At 40.5% G+C, this 14,514-nt stretch overlaps 1 protein-coding gene across 4 annotated transcripts in view; it reads right to left on the reverse strand.

The window, feature by feature from the left end:
• Window positions 1-14,514, reverse strand: part of inf2 (inverted formin 2) — a 198,689-nt gene that overhangs the window by 24,892 nt on the left and 159,283 nt on the right. For all 4 annotated transcript variants that reach the window (XM_051920005.1, XM_051920006.1, XM_051920003.1 and 1 more), the window contains exons 20-21: window positions 12,314-12,478; window positions 2,864-2,966 (exon numbers count right to left, since the gene is read on the reverse strand). In XM_051920005.1, coding sequence (XP_051775965.1) covers window positions 2,864-2,966; window positions 12,314-12,478 — 268 coding nt within the window. The remainder of the gene's footprint in view (window positions 1-2,863; window positions 2,967-12,313; window positions 12,479-14,514) is intronic.

Consider the following 14,514-nt stretch of genomic DNA (forward strand, 5'->3'; position numbering starts at 1 on the left):
TGCTGACTTTCTCTGATCCTGACGTAGGGGGATTGAGCAGTGGGGCTGTTCCCACACCTAGACGATACGGACGCTAGTCTAAAAATGCTGAAAGATTATCTTCACGTTGCTATCTTTTGTGCAGCTGCTTCCTGAAACGACATGCTGCACTGTGCTTCGCATACTTAAAAGCTTGAAGGGCACGTATTGATTTTTGATTGCTTGTTTTTCTCTGTCTCTCTCTCTCTCTTTCTGTGCTCTTGACGGAGGGGGTGTGAGCTGCCGCCTTCAACAGCTTTGTGCCGCGGTGCTTCGCATACTTAAAAGCCAAACAGCCCTATTGATTTTCCTCTGCCTTTATGACAGTCTCTGCTCCTGACTCCTTTGAAGAGGAAGATATGTTTGCATTCTTTTAATTGTGAGACGGAACTGTCATCTCTGTCTTGTCATGGAGCACAGTTTAAACTTTTGAAAAAGAGACAAATGTTTGTTTGCAGTGTTTGAATAACGTTGCTGTCTCTCTACAACCTCCTGTGTTTCTGCGCAAATCTGTGACCCAAGCATGACAATATAAAAATAACCATATAAACATATGGTTTCTACTTCGCGGATTTTCTTATTTTGCGGGTGGCTCTGGAACGCAACCCCCGCAATGGAGGAGGGATTACTGTATTTCAATTCAATCAGAGTACCATTGAAAATCGTTCCGCTTGGCACGAGTGGGGTAGGTTGCTGACCCCTGATCTGCACTATAAAAAATAAGGACAAAAAGAAAACATATGTTAGAAACGTTTGTAAATGTATTCATCTCAAACTGAAATCTTTCATTTTTAGAAGTATGCAGATGCTTAGTTCACTACTTTATAGAAGCCCCTTTGGCAGCAACTCCAGCTCTGATTCTTCTCTGCAAGTCTCTACAAGCTTTTCACATCTGGATTTAGGCAAATCCTCCCAATATCTGTTAGACGGACAAGGAAGTGTCTGTAAGCTGCCATCTTCAGGTCTTTCCATGGATGTTCTATGGGGTTTAAGACTGGCCTTTGGCTGGACTGCTCACAGACTTCTCCCAAAGCCACTTCAGCGTTGTCTTGGCTGAACCATTGCTCCATTCTAAGGGTGTGTGCACTCTGGATCAGGTTTTCTTCAAGGACCTTTCTGAATTTTGGCCGCACTTATCATTCCCTTAATTCTGATCTGTCTCAATGCCCCTGGCTCCACCGCCATGTTTTACCAAACAGATGATAGGCAGAGCCTGGGCATCGCCAAACACAGAGTTTAGAGACCTTCCCAAAGAGTTTAGAGTGTTTGTCTCTTCAGACACTATACTGTAAAGTACTGTAAAATCAGTAAACTTTTGTCTCAGAAAGGAAAATAAAATCAAGAAAACATGAAGATCAAGGAACATACCGAATAACTAAGGAATATGATGGCTTCTGAATACTGCCATTTTATATTTATAAATCTGTGTTTAAGTGCTTGTGTCAGTCTTCAACAAAAAGCAGATGGCACAGAATAGGACCAAGAAAGAACTCAAACTAGCGCTAAAGTACGTTGAGTCAAAGTTATTACCGTAAAATCACGCATGTAATGCGCACTCATGTAAAATGTGCATACTGATTGAGCCCAAAATTTTCAAGTAAAAAAAAGAAATTCATATATAATGAGCACCCTTTAAGTTTTGAGATTTTAGGGCAGATGTCGAATTATGTTGACAGGAAGGGCGAGAGTGATAATCAGCTGTAAACATTGAAAAAACTTGTTGTAAAGGTAGACCCCCTTTGCTTAGAGTAACGTTACACTCGTTGAGCTGTGAGGTCTAATCCCTGCGTGTGTTTGAGTAGTGAAGAGCAAACAGCAGCAAAAATGGCATCGACATCTCTAAAGAGCAAAGTGAATGCGTAGAACAAAACACTCAGTTTGACGACATTTTGCGTGTATTATTTTGATTTGGACACTGGCTTGTTAAGACTTTGATTTTGGTGCAAGTGGTCTGGAGATTGAGATCAAAAACGAAAATGAAGTACTGGCATCAGCTGATCATGGTGCTGAACATGTTTATGTAGCAGATACGCCTGTGGCAACGTCTGCCTAGGAGTACCACCACTTACAATGATGACATGTGGTACAAACCAGACTGCGTTGCACTGCGACCTCCATCAATGCTCCTGTGTGGCCGCCAGAAACGGCAAATACGCAGTGAGATTGGCCACAGAACCAGCAACAGATGTATATGCAGATTTATGTCAGAAACTATTGCTTTGTGTGCTTTTCAGAAAACGGTCCAACAGCTGCTCGCTGCAACCCTCCAAACCCGCTGTCCCAAAGACAGCAAATATGCGGCACTGAAAGCAGCAACAGATGTTTTATGTTGATTTAGGTGAGAAACTATTGCTTTAAAATCATGTATCGTGTATAATGTGCGCCCCAATGAGTGAAAATTGCACGCATTTCACTTCACACAAGATTTTGTGGTATTAGCAAAAGAAAACAATTTGAAAAGTACAGAGTGGCCCATATTTATGTATTATTGTCAAGAAACTACAATTATCATCAAGTAACATAGTGGAACATTCTGTATTTGAACAGAGCTGGGGTTGCCCGGTCCAGCACATCATTACTCCCATTCTCGGGCTACACAATGATGCCATTTTCAATACTTTTTGCACACTAGTTTAAATGCTACAGCCTGTGAAATGTCAAAAACATAAATATGGGCCACCCTGTATAAGAATGTCATTGTAACATGAAATATTGTCTATTGATGTCTTAGTTTTATTATTTCAAACAAACATTAAATAGCCTATAAAATGTGTTAACAGGCAACCCGGCCCTACCCATTTACCTGAGCGACATCCAAGTCCAGACCCGTTTCTCCAGCACTCACCTATTTTACTGCCTTCTCCTTTCTGGCATTTTGCTTCCTCCTCCTCAAGCATCTTCTTTCTCTTCTCTGCTTTTATTGCCTGCTCCTTCCAGGTCTGATTATCCTGAAAACAAAAATCGGTAAAATGGTGAATTGCATTGAAAGAAATCCTGCTTAAAGCTTGGTGCACCAACAACAACAAATCCCAGCTACACAAAATTTTAGCTTTTATATCCATACTTTCAATGTGTTATGTACTCAAGGACACTAAACAGTTCCAAAAATACCCACTAGAGGAAGAAGTGCTGTCAAAAAAAAAAAAAAAAAAAAACTCTGCTAGTCACACAGAGGTTAAGAGGGTAACAAACAATACAATCTCTTTCTATCTCTCTATTATAAAAGGAAATCCTGAGACGAGACTTTTTAAAAGAGACTTTGGCCATGAGATTTTTTCATCTCCTTTTTCACATTCTCTCAAACATGTTCAACCATGCCCATAGTCCTCTCATTCGTGTGAATGCTTTTGACAGACACAGTTCCTGCTCTTATAAATTTTTTTTACGTTTTCTTCACCTTAAGCTCCCAATAAAAGAAGACATGTCCAAATCTTATTGAAGAATTTCATCCTGAAGGGTTATTAACAGAAGAAATGAGTACACGGGCAATCCTGGCACCGAGAAATGATGAAGTCAAACGAATTAACCCAAAAATTGTCCATCGGTTACATGGCAAATTGGTTAAATGCATATCAATAGACAATGCTGAAACAGTTGGTGGTGATGGGGCGGAAGATGAAAACATCAACTTAGAATATCCTGAAGAATATCTACAACCATTAACACCATTCGGTCTTCCTCCGCACAAATTACTGTTGATTGAAGGATGTATCCAAGAAAGGTAATGTAGTACATCTTCCGCAGATAACATTATATAACAAAGGAGATCTTGATATGTAATTCGTATTAAAACGTTAACAGTTTCCCATTAGGATAGCTTTTGCAAAGACGATTAACAAATCACAGAGACAAACATTCGAAAAAGTCAGTTTATTTATTAGCGAAGAAGAAACTAAATTCACTCACAGGCAGTTATATGTTGCATTGTCACGATGTAAGTCCAAACTCAGAATCAAAATTCAAAGTGATATTGACGAAAAGTTAATTACAAATATTGGTTTTATTGAAGTTTTACAGTAAAAGTGTAAGTTTAAAAAGTATTTCCGTGTTAATTTCAAAGCCAAACAGAACGAAATTGTATAACGCAATGAATACCTCTAACACAACATGAAACAATTTTCTTTCAATTTATTAAGTTTTACTATTTTTTACTATGGTTAATTACTCGCTGTAATGTAAAATATTTAGGTCTATTATGCATATGTAACAATTCCCATGAAAATAATCTGTTTAAATTGTACATCCGCATCTCCATATGTGAGCGACAGAACCTCAAAGAGGCTAGTGCATAGCACAGGCCCGGGGGTTGGCGAGTATTTATAAACAAAAAGATTTAACAAAAGGCTCTGTGGGGCACAAAAGGAAAAGGCAATAACAAAGTCCCAATACCAATCCAAAGAAAGGTTGAAAACAGAGAAAAAAATTTTAAAAAAAATGCAATAAATCACAAAGCACATATTGAATCTCAAAGAAACACTCACCAACTCCCAAGCGCATATAACTGAACCACAAGGAACTGTGAGTGGCCCCTGACTTTATAGAACTGAGGGTCATGCAGTGACATGCAGGTGGCCCCCACCTCTTGGGGAATCACCCCCCAAAACACAAGCGCAAGAAATAAAGCAAATAATAAAGAAAAGTAACATTAATACAAATCAAAGACTCAACAATGAACTAAAATGACAAAACAAAAATTTGAACCCCAGCTAAGGAAGAAAATATAATACAGTGGAACGTAGACTTTAATTGAATATATGAAATCGAAAGTATAAATCTAGTTATCTATTTACTGGAAATTAAACTATTCACAAAGAGAGGCTTACCAAGATTTGGCAGCAACGATACGTTGACGTATGAGCATTTAATGAGAGTCCTCCAGTCTGTGTATAGTCTGTTATCTGCCTGTTATTCATATATGCACATATTTAGGGTAACCAGTTTTTCTCGGGATGGGGGGTGGGTTCATAGGTCAGTCATTTAGGAATCTACCAAGTCCTGAACAGACTCGTGGGGGTCTGGTGGAGCTTTGTCAGCCAACAAAGGGTGCAAGGCAGTCCATCACAGGACAAACACCCCCGCGACCCTGTTCAGGATGAAACAGATTACAAAATGACTGACTGGTTGACTTGTATTAATTCACATGCATATTCCACTTTCATACTAGAACACACATTTGTACCTAAGATAAGCCAAAATGGCTGACCCAAAGGACAACATATGTATAAGCATATAAGCAACATTACTAGTGCAGCGCGGAGAGCCTGTAAACCACAATCAGTAAAACAAGTTAAAGGTTACGGTGTCACTAACAATTAAGTTATAATGTGAAAAAACATAACTTCAAAATATTCCTTCTTAGCTTGAGAAGTTGGGCTGCTTATTTATTTATTTATTTTTTAACAATTGGAGCATACTTATTTTTTTTCTCTGATGCCTCTCAAAGTCTAACTCTCCATACATTTATTTAATAAGAAATGAGTCATGCCTAAAGGATGGTGAATTTTTTTTCTTAAATAAGCTGGGCTGTCTAGGTTAGTGATTCTCAAAATACTGTGGATCAAGTACTAATTTGTCAAAGTCAAGAATAAGGAGGACCACTTATGGACAACAGTCACTCCTCAACCACACATTTTCTTCTTCTTCTTCTTTCAGGCGGCTCCTGTTAGGGGTTGCCACAACGGATCATCTTCTTCCATATCTTCCTATTCTCGTCCTCTTGCTCTGTTACACCCATCACCTGCATGTCCTCTCTCACCACATCAATAAACCTCCTCTTAGGATTTCTCTTTTCCTCTTTCCTGGCAACTCTATCTTTAACATCCTTCTCCCATTATACCCACCATCTCTCCTCTGCACATGTCCAAACCAATCCAATCTCACCTCTCTGACTTTATCTCCCAACCGTCCAACATGAGCTGACCCTCTAATGTCCTCATTTCTAATCCTGTCCATCCTCATCACACCCAGTGCAAATCTTAGCATCTTTAACTCTGCTACGTCCAGATCTGTCTCCTGCTTTCTGGTCAGTGCCACAGTCTCCAACCCATAGAATATAGCTGGTCTCATTACCGTCCTGTAGACCTTCCCTTTCATTCTTGCTGATACCCATCTGCCACAAATCACTCCTAACGCTCTTCTCCACCCATTCCACCCTGCCTACACTCTCTTTTTCACCTCTCTTCCACAATCCCCATTACTCTGTACAGTTGATCCCAAGTATTTAAACTCATCCACCTTCGGCAGCTCTACTCCTTGCATCCTCAACATTCCACTGACCTCCCTCTCGTTTACACACATGCATTTTGTGCTGTGAAATTATTGCTTTATATATATATATATATAAAAACAGGTCATGGAACAGTGGACCAGCTCTACACCCTTAGCAGAGTCCTGGAGGGTGCATGGGAGTTCGCCCAACCAGTCTACATGTGTTTTGTGGACTTGGAAAAGGCGTTCGACCGTGTCCCTCGGGGAATCCTGTGGGAGGTGCTCTGGGAGTATGGGGTACCGGACCCCCTGATAAGGGCTGTTCGCTCCCTGTACAACCGGTGTCAGAGCTTGGTCCGCATTGCCGGCAGTAAGTCGAACCCGTTTCCAGTAAGAGTTGGACTCCGCCAGGGCTGTCCTTTGTCACCGATTCTGTTCATAACTTTTATGGACAGAATTTCTACGCACAGCCAGGATGTTGAGGGGGTCCGGTTTGGTGGGCGCAGGATTGGGTCACTGCTTTTTGCAGATGATGTTGTCCTGTTTGCTTCATCAGGCCATGATCTTCAGCTCTTTCTGGATCGGTTCGCAGCTGAGTGTGAAGCGGCTGGAATGGGAATCAGCACCTCCAAATCCGAGACCATGGTCCTCAGCCGGAAAAGGGTGGAGTGCACTCTCAGGGTTGGGAGCGAGATCCTGCCTCAAGTGGAGGAGTTCAAGTATCTCGGGGTCTTGTTCACGAGTGAGAGAAGAATGGAGCGTGAGATCAACAGGCGGATCGGTGCGGCATCCGCAGTGATGCAGGCTCTGCATCGGTCTGTCGTGGTGAAAAAGGAGCTGGGCCGTAAGGCAAAGCTCTCAATTTACCAGTCGATCTATGTTCCTACCCTCATGAGCTATGGGTAGTGACCGAAAGAACGAGATCGTGGATACAAGCGGCTGAAATGAGTTTCCTCCACAGGGTGTCTGGGCTCTCCCTTAAAGATAGGGTGAGAAGCTCAGTCATCTGGGAGGGGCTCAGAGTAGAGCCGCTGCTCCTCCGCATCGAGAGGAGTCAGATGAGGTGGCTCGGGCATCTGATCAGGATGCCTCGTGGATGCCTCCCTGGTGAGGTGTTCCGGGCATGTCCAACCGGGAGGAGGCCCGGGGGAAGACCCAGGACACGCTGGAGGGACTATGTCTCCTAGCTGACCTGGGAACGCCTCGGAATTATCCCGGAAGAGCTAGAAGAAGTGGCCGGGGAGAGGGAAGTCTGGGTATCTCTGCTCAAACTGCTGCCCCCGCGACCCGACCTCGGATAAGCGGAAGAGGATGGATGGATGGATGGATATATATTATATATACACACACACACACACACACACACACACACACACACACACACACACACACACACACACACACACACACACACACACACACACGTACCAGTGCACTTGGAGCTGCAAAGAGAAAGTTAGCACACACAGTTAAATCTTTGGTTAGAAAGCCCAAGTTAGTTAAGGAAAGCACCTCCTTATCTGAAGTGTCCAAATTACTACAGCGGTTATACACTTGAAAGATGCCCTAAGAAGAACACCCAGAGTACAGGGAACTCACGTTGCTTCTCAGTCTCTTTCTGTGTTGCAGGCTTACTCTCACATTAATAATATTAAGAACAAATTTTAGGTATATAGCGCCTTTCCCATTCCCAAGGTGCTTGCCATTCTTCGAGGTACCAAGCTGACTTGGAGTACTGGATTGAAGCAGGAAGAAGTAGTGTAGCAGTAAGAAATGTCATACTCTGCAAGAAAGTCGGACATGGTGCTCTATGGTTGGCGTCTTAGGGACACTTCATGTGGCCTTATCAGGTCTTCGAAGAGAAATAACTAGGTTAGCCCACAGACCACTGGGTACATGCTCACGGACCACACTAACGGAGATCAGGCCAAATTTCAGTAACCAATTCACCTAACCATTGGACCTTCACATGGTCTCCCACTGATTTTGTTGTTTTACTTCGTTGGCTTATTTTCATTTTTCTTCTTCATCACAGTATAAAAACTTTAGTTAACAATCAAGACACCCGATTTAGATCAATTTTTAGCCTGCCTTTCTTAAGTACGAGGGATTTTCAAAAAGTTTCTGCACTTTTACATTTTCGTTGGGAATGGTGAAGGCAGGAGCAGTAGTAAATGGACATTAAGAAGTTGGTACGACGCTGGCAAAATTAAAATGTTTGAAATTCTTAATAAAGAGAGTTTAAAAAAAGTGTGAAAACCTTTTGAACGTCCCTCGTAAAATTCTAGAAAAAGCAGTAATTAAGCAGCTAAATGATTAACTGGTTCAATATTCTATTCTTGGCAAGTTTCAGTCAGGTTTTAAAACAAATCACAGTACAGAAACTGTATTACTACTACTTAATTGGTAAATAATCTGCAGGTTAATGTGGACATCTATCATCTATCTGTTCTTGTTCTCTTAGACTTGAGTGCAGCATTTGATACCATTGATCACAATATTCTTATATATCACCTTAGTCAGTGGGTGGGCCACTCCGGTAGTGTCTGAAATTGGTTTCCGTCTTACTTAACAGGTAGAAAATTCTTTGTTAGTTGTGGTGATTGAACCTCAGAGATACACAATACTTTATGTGGTGTAACCAAAAGAAATCTAACCTGGGCCGACTGCTTTTTTCGATCTCCATGCTTCCATTAGGTCAGATCATCTCAAAGCACAAGGTGAGCTACCACAGTTATGCAGATGACACACAGCTTTATCTATCTATAGCGCCTGATGACCCCAACTCTCTTAGTTCACTGACCCCAATGTCTTACTTGTATTTACAAATGGATTAGTGGTAACTTTCTCAAACTAAATAAGATGAAAACAAAATGGCAAGCATGGGTATAGAGAGGATATCTATAATAATAAAAGGCAAAGTCCTCACTGACTGACTGACTCACTCATCACTAATTCTCCAACTTCCCGTGTAGGTGGAAGGCTGAAATTTGGCAGGCTCATTCCTTACAGCTTACTTACAAAAGTTAGGCAGGTTTCATTTCGAAATTCAAAGCGTAATGGTCATAACTGGAACATATTTTTTGTCCATACACTGTAATGGAGGAGGCGGAGTCACGTATCGCGTCATCACGCCTCCTACGTAATCACGTGAACTAAAAACAAGGAAGACATTTACAGCACGAGTCACACGCGGGAACGAAGGTAAATGACGTTAATTTTTCACTGTCTTTTAATACTGTGTAAGCATACATATTAACACATGTGCAATTAAACGTGTGCATTTACGGGGTGATTTCTCAGGCTTAAAAGCTCACCTTTTATCAAACGCGGGAAGAAAGGTAACTGACGTTGTTCACTGTCTTTTAATACTGTGTAACCATACATATTAACACATGTCCAATTAAACGTGTGCATTTACGGGGTGATTTCTCAGGCTTAAAAGCTCGCCTTTTACTAAAAAGGTAAATGCAAAACTATTTTCAATTAGTTTATTGAAACGCTCCCGTTAAGGATTGCAATAACATATTTGCGAGATAAAAGAACGAAGTAGGGGGAAATGGAGGAACAGCCGCAAACAGCGAAGAGCAAAAAATTAATTAAACAATTGAGAACGGAGCGAGTTAAGCATACAAGCATGTTCATAAGGGAAACAAAGCACGGTGTAAAACGTAAGTTTCAATTAAGTTTATAGAAACGCTCCCGCTGCGGATTGCAATAACATATTCGCGAGATAAAAGTTTAATGAGAAGACACGAGGTATAAACGAACCACACGCCGTGGCGCAACGTTAGGGGCAACAGTTTCAACCATTCTATGATCTGCTTCTCGCAACTGAAAGACGGCACATGGCGGATGTTAGCCGACTTGCTGACCGCAACGTTAGGGGCTTCAACTATGGCGCTGACGCCACATCTCAGTGCCAACACTTTGCAGACTGTACTTAAAAGACACGCCCTCCTCACTGGACAGTTAAAAACACCAATCAAACTAACGATGACATCAAGTATTACCCAATCCAAAGTAGGAAAGGAGGCATCTTCATAAAATGCGTGTGGGATGATTTGCATGAGACGCTGCTTTAAAAAAAAAATGATAAAAAAAATACGGGATAAATCCCGTCCAGTATTGATTCAAAACGGGACGCGCAATTTCATTCTCAAACGCGGCACGATTCCGTATTTTAAAGGACGGGTGGCAACCCTACAGTGCCAGGTAACCACCCATACAATCAGATTGTGATTCAGACTAGGAATGCAATGAATGTAATTACCCCGATCTACATACAAGGCGAAAGTCTTGCAACATTCAAAGATGATGGTTTGGGATAAGTACACCATACAACATAAAAGAGCTTATGAAGCCTTGAACCGAAAAAAGCAAGAACTCAGAGATCGTAAAAAAAAAAATAGGAGGTAATGTCGTTTTACTCGCTGTAGATTTTAGTCAAACATTACCAGTTATTCCACGAGGGAGACCAGCAGATCAACTCAACGCGTGTTTAAAATCCATGCTTCTCCCACGCTCGGTTATATGTCGCGTGTTCTCGGGTAGGTGCACCAAAAAATGTATACATTTAAGCATGTAATGGGCAAACAAAAAATGAGGTATACCCGAAGGCACTGCAGTAGTACTTCATGTAACTTTACTTCTTAAATGTTAATGTTTTACTGTTTAATAATTTATACGCTTCTTATATGTTGTTCAAATTCTTTTATCAAAATACCACTGACAGCGCAATGCACGATAACATGGAGTGAATACACCATACGCATCCGCCCACGGCTGCCCTGCTGTGCGCAGATAGGAGTTGATTCTACAATAAAATAAAATAAACATAAAAAGAGTAAAACAATCATCACCCATAAACCGTGTGTGTGTGTATATATGTGTATATATATATGTTGATATGTGGATGTGTATATGTATATATATATATATATATATATATATATATATATATGTAGATATGTATATATATGTGTATATGTATATGTATATATATGTTTATATGTGTGTGTGTATTTTATATATATAAAACACAGCAACACTCATAACAATGACAACACAATTACATTGACAATCATGTTACGTTATTTTTAAAATGTTTCCTTTTTTTTTCATAACCTCTTTAACACACTACTTCTCCGCTGCGAAGCGCGGGTATTTTGCTAGTTAGAAATAAACTTGATCCTGTGGGCTCAAAAGTCAAGACGGAGGTCAAGAATTTAGGGGTAATCATTGACTTTGACCTACACCTAATTGCATAATTATCAGATTTGCAAGGACTGTATTTCTTTGCTTGAGGAATATAGCAAAAGTAAGACCTCTTCTAATTTTACAAGTCGGTGAAAAATTAGTTTTTGTTTTCAGTCAACTAGATTACTGTAATGCACTCAAAACAGGACCACCTAAGAACGGCATCTGTCACAGTTAGTACAGAATTCAGCTGCCAGAATCTGAACTAGAAAAAGAAAATCAGAGCACATCTCTCCAGTTTTGAAGTCACCACATGGGTTACTTGTGTCATTCAGAATTGACTTTAAAGTACTCGCAATGGTTTACAAAGCCTTCAATAATCACTCCAAGTCGAACCTTAGATCTTCGAATGGAGATCTGCTTAGAATTCCAAGAGCCCACCTTAAAAGAAGTGGTGAGGCGGCCTTTTGCAGTTATGCACCTAAAATTTGAATACTTTACCAACAGAAATTCACCACTGTGGAACATTTTAAACTGCTAACTACCCATTATTTTAATTTGGCTTTTTTGTAGCTACATTTTCGTAGTATTCATAATAGACTATATGGGCATAGAATTGCAATCTGAACTAATCTCTCCAATTCTCTGCTGTCTTTTGAGGTTCATTTCTGGTGGCGATCTGCACCAGCACCTGATCAAGGCATCCTGAAGCCACCTGTGATGATGGAATGAAGGCAGGTGTCTCATCTGACCACAAGGTCAACTTCATTGTGTGAAACATGAAAACAAAGAGAGGACTGATTTAGGAAAAAAGTTGACATCCGTCATAAAAGAGTTACTACAAAAGAACCATAAATTGAAAGATTAGCCGACCAATTCTTTATGTTACCTTGGCTGCTTTAATGAAGAGCTCCCGGAAAGTCTTAATGGTGCTAAAAAGTTCCTCAAGTGAGAGGCGGCTTTGGTCTTCACAAAAGTAGTTGGCCAACACTTTTTTCTTTTCGTCAATACTACTTAACTGGTCCTCAAGCTGCTTGGCATTTTGAAGGTTGTCCTAAAAAAGACAATGAACCATGTGATTAGAGTTTCATTGACAATTCACCAACGATCAAACAGATGTTTTCTTAAGTCAATCGAACTTCAATACAATTCATTAATTAATTTAAACTCAATAACTACATTAAATATTCATCTTTTCACTTTTTAAACCTGCCTAACCCAATACAGCATTCCTGGGCAGCCAGTGACTACCTACTGTATATACTCACATATAAGTCAGGTCTTGAAACCAGAAAAATCGATCAAAAAAAAAATCAGACCCCGACTTATTTGCCCGTTCAAAAATGCGACTTTTTTTTTTTTTTTTTAACACATCTTCTTGCTTCCTCCAATCTCACATCAGTTTCTCAGACACATCAAATTTTGCTGCAGCAGCGCAGTTACCAATTTCTTTCACCACTTCAACAACATTTAATTTAACCAGCTTCATAATTTTGTTCTGATCGAACGCTCCATCGTAGGTAAGGGATGCTCTTACGATAAAGGTGTATGAGGGTGTGAGATACAAAAAACACAAATCCGTGCAAACGTTGCTTCGGAATAGTTTGGGTATTGCCGTGTGGTCACATAGGCACAATACATAGAAAAAAAGGAAGTGTGCTCCATGGTTTCTCTCTCAGGTGGGCGTTAGCATATCATAATCTCTTCGACCAATCACATGAGTTTTCTGCATTCGACTTATACGAGCGACATTATAAAATACCGGAAATTATACGGTAAAATCAAGCCCCAACTTATCCACGGGAGAACTTATCTGCGAGTATATACGGTAAATGAAGGAACATTATGCCCAGACTGTATAACTCACTACTGAGACCACATCCGGAGTATCGTGTGCAGTTCTGGTCACCATAGTACAGGAAAGACAGAGCAGCACTTGGGAGTTCTGCAGTTCCTGAGTTTTGCAGAGTTAAAAATTTTGTAACCTGAAATATTCACTTGTGTATTTTAGTTTTATTTCCTTGCTAGTGTAAGATTTTTTTTCCTGGAAATTTTTCAGAGTGTCATGGTGTCACTTTAGAATCTTTGAAGGCGGCGTTAGGATTTAGCCAGGGTTTTGTCCCTGGTCAAGTGATGTTTTCTTTAAAATCATATTTTTGTTGTCTTTTGAATATTTTGTTATTGGTTTTCTCTTTTCTTTGTATTTGAGTCATATTAGGGTTCATTACTTTGCTTAGCCTAAGTGGTTTATGGATGTGGTAAGAGAGGACATGCAGGTGATGGGTGTGACAGAGCAAGACGATGAGAACAGGAGGATATGGATAAAGATTATCCACTGTGGTGACCCCTAACGGGAGCAGACGAACAACAAGGAAGAAGTGTTTCTTATTTTGCTATTCTGTATTATGTTAATCATGAACATTTTAATTTTTATTATTCACTGCCCCGCTTCTGTAAGCGGGGCACACACTGTGGGATTTTTGGTACCATTTTAAGCCCAATTTGCAGTTGCCAGCTCCTTTTTGAAAGCAGCCTGAATGTCGACTTTGTCTTTTTGCGTGAGGTATAACAAGGGTTATGATGCCTGACTGCGTCTTATGATTGGGCTATCACACGACAGACTTTCTGTCATATCAGAAGTTTAAGTCAGCTGTCTTGTAGTGAGAGTGGTCTCACCAGCAGATTTTCAGATGTTACCTTTAAATTGGTATGTTGTTCCCATATGTTGTAGTATGGTGGCTGGACATTGTACATCGGGTATTTTGGTTTTGAAAAGCTAATTATCAAATAGCAGTACACGTACAACTAGGAGTCCAATGCCAAAAGTATCTTAAATAAATCGCACCCATAAAGATTATGTATCTCAAATTTTCTACGCAAAATAGACCGACAGCATTGTCAGCACCTCAACCATCCACACGTCCAGTTACATCTTTTTAAGTGCCAGACTGAATGGACTGGCATCCCAACTGCGGTTGGGAACAAAAATGAAATCCAAGGCTGATCCAACGCATATGAATTTCATCACAGCAACTCATGATGCGACTCAGTAGTGTATATGGCCCCCACGTGCATATATGCACTACTGAC

The sequence above is a fragment of the Erpetoichthys calabaricus genome, chromosome 16 (assembly GCF_900747795.2).
Source record: "Erpetoichthys calabaricus chromosome 16, fErpCal1.3, whole genome shotgun sequence".
NCBI classification, from domain to species: Eukaryota; Metazoa; Chordata; class Cladistia; order Polypteriformes; family Polypteridae; genus Erpetoichthys; species Erpetoichthys calabaricus.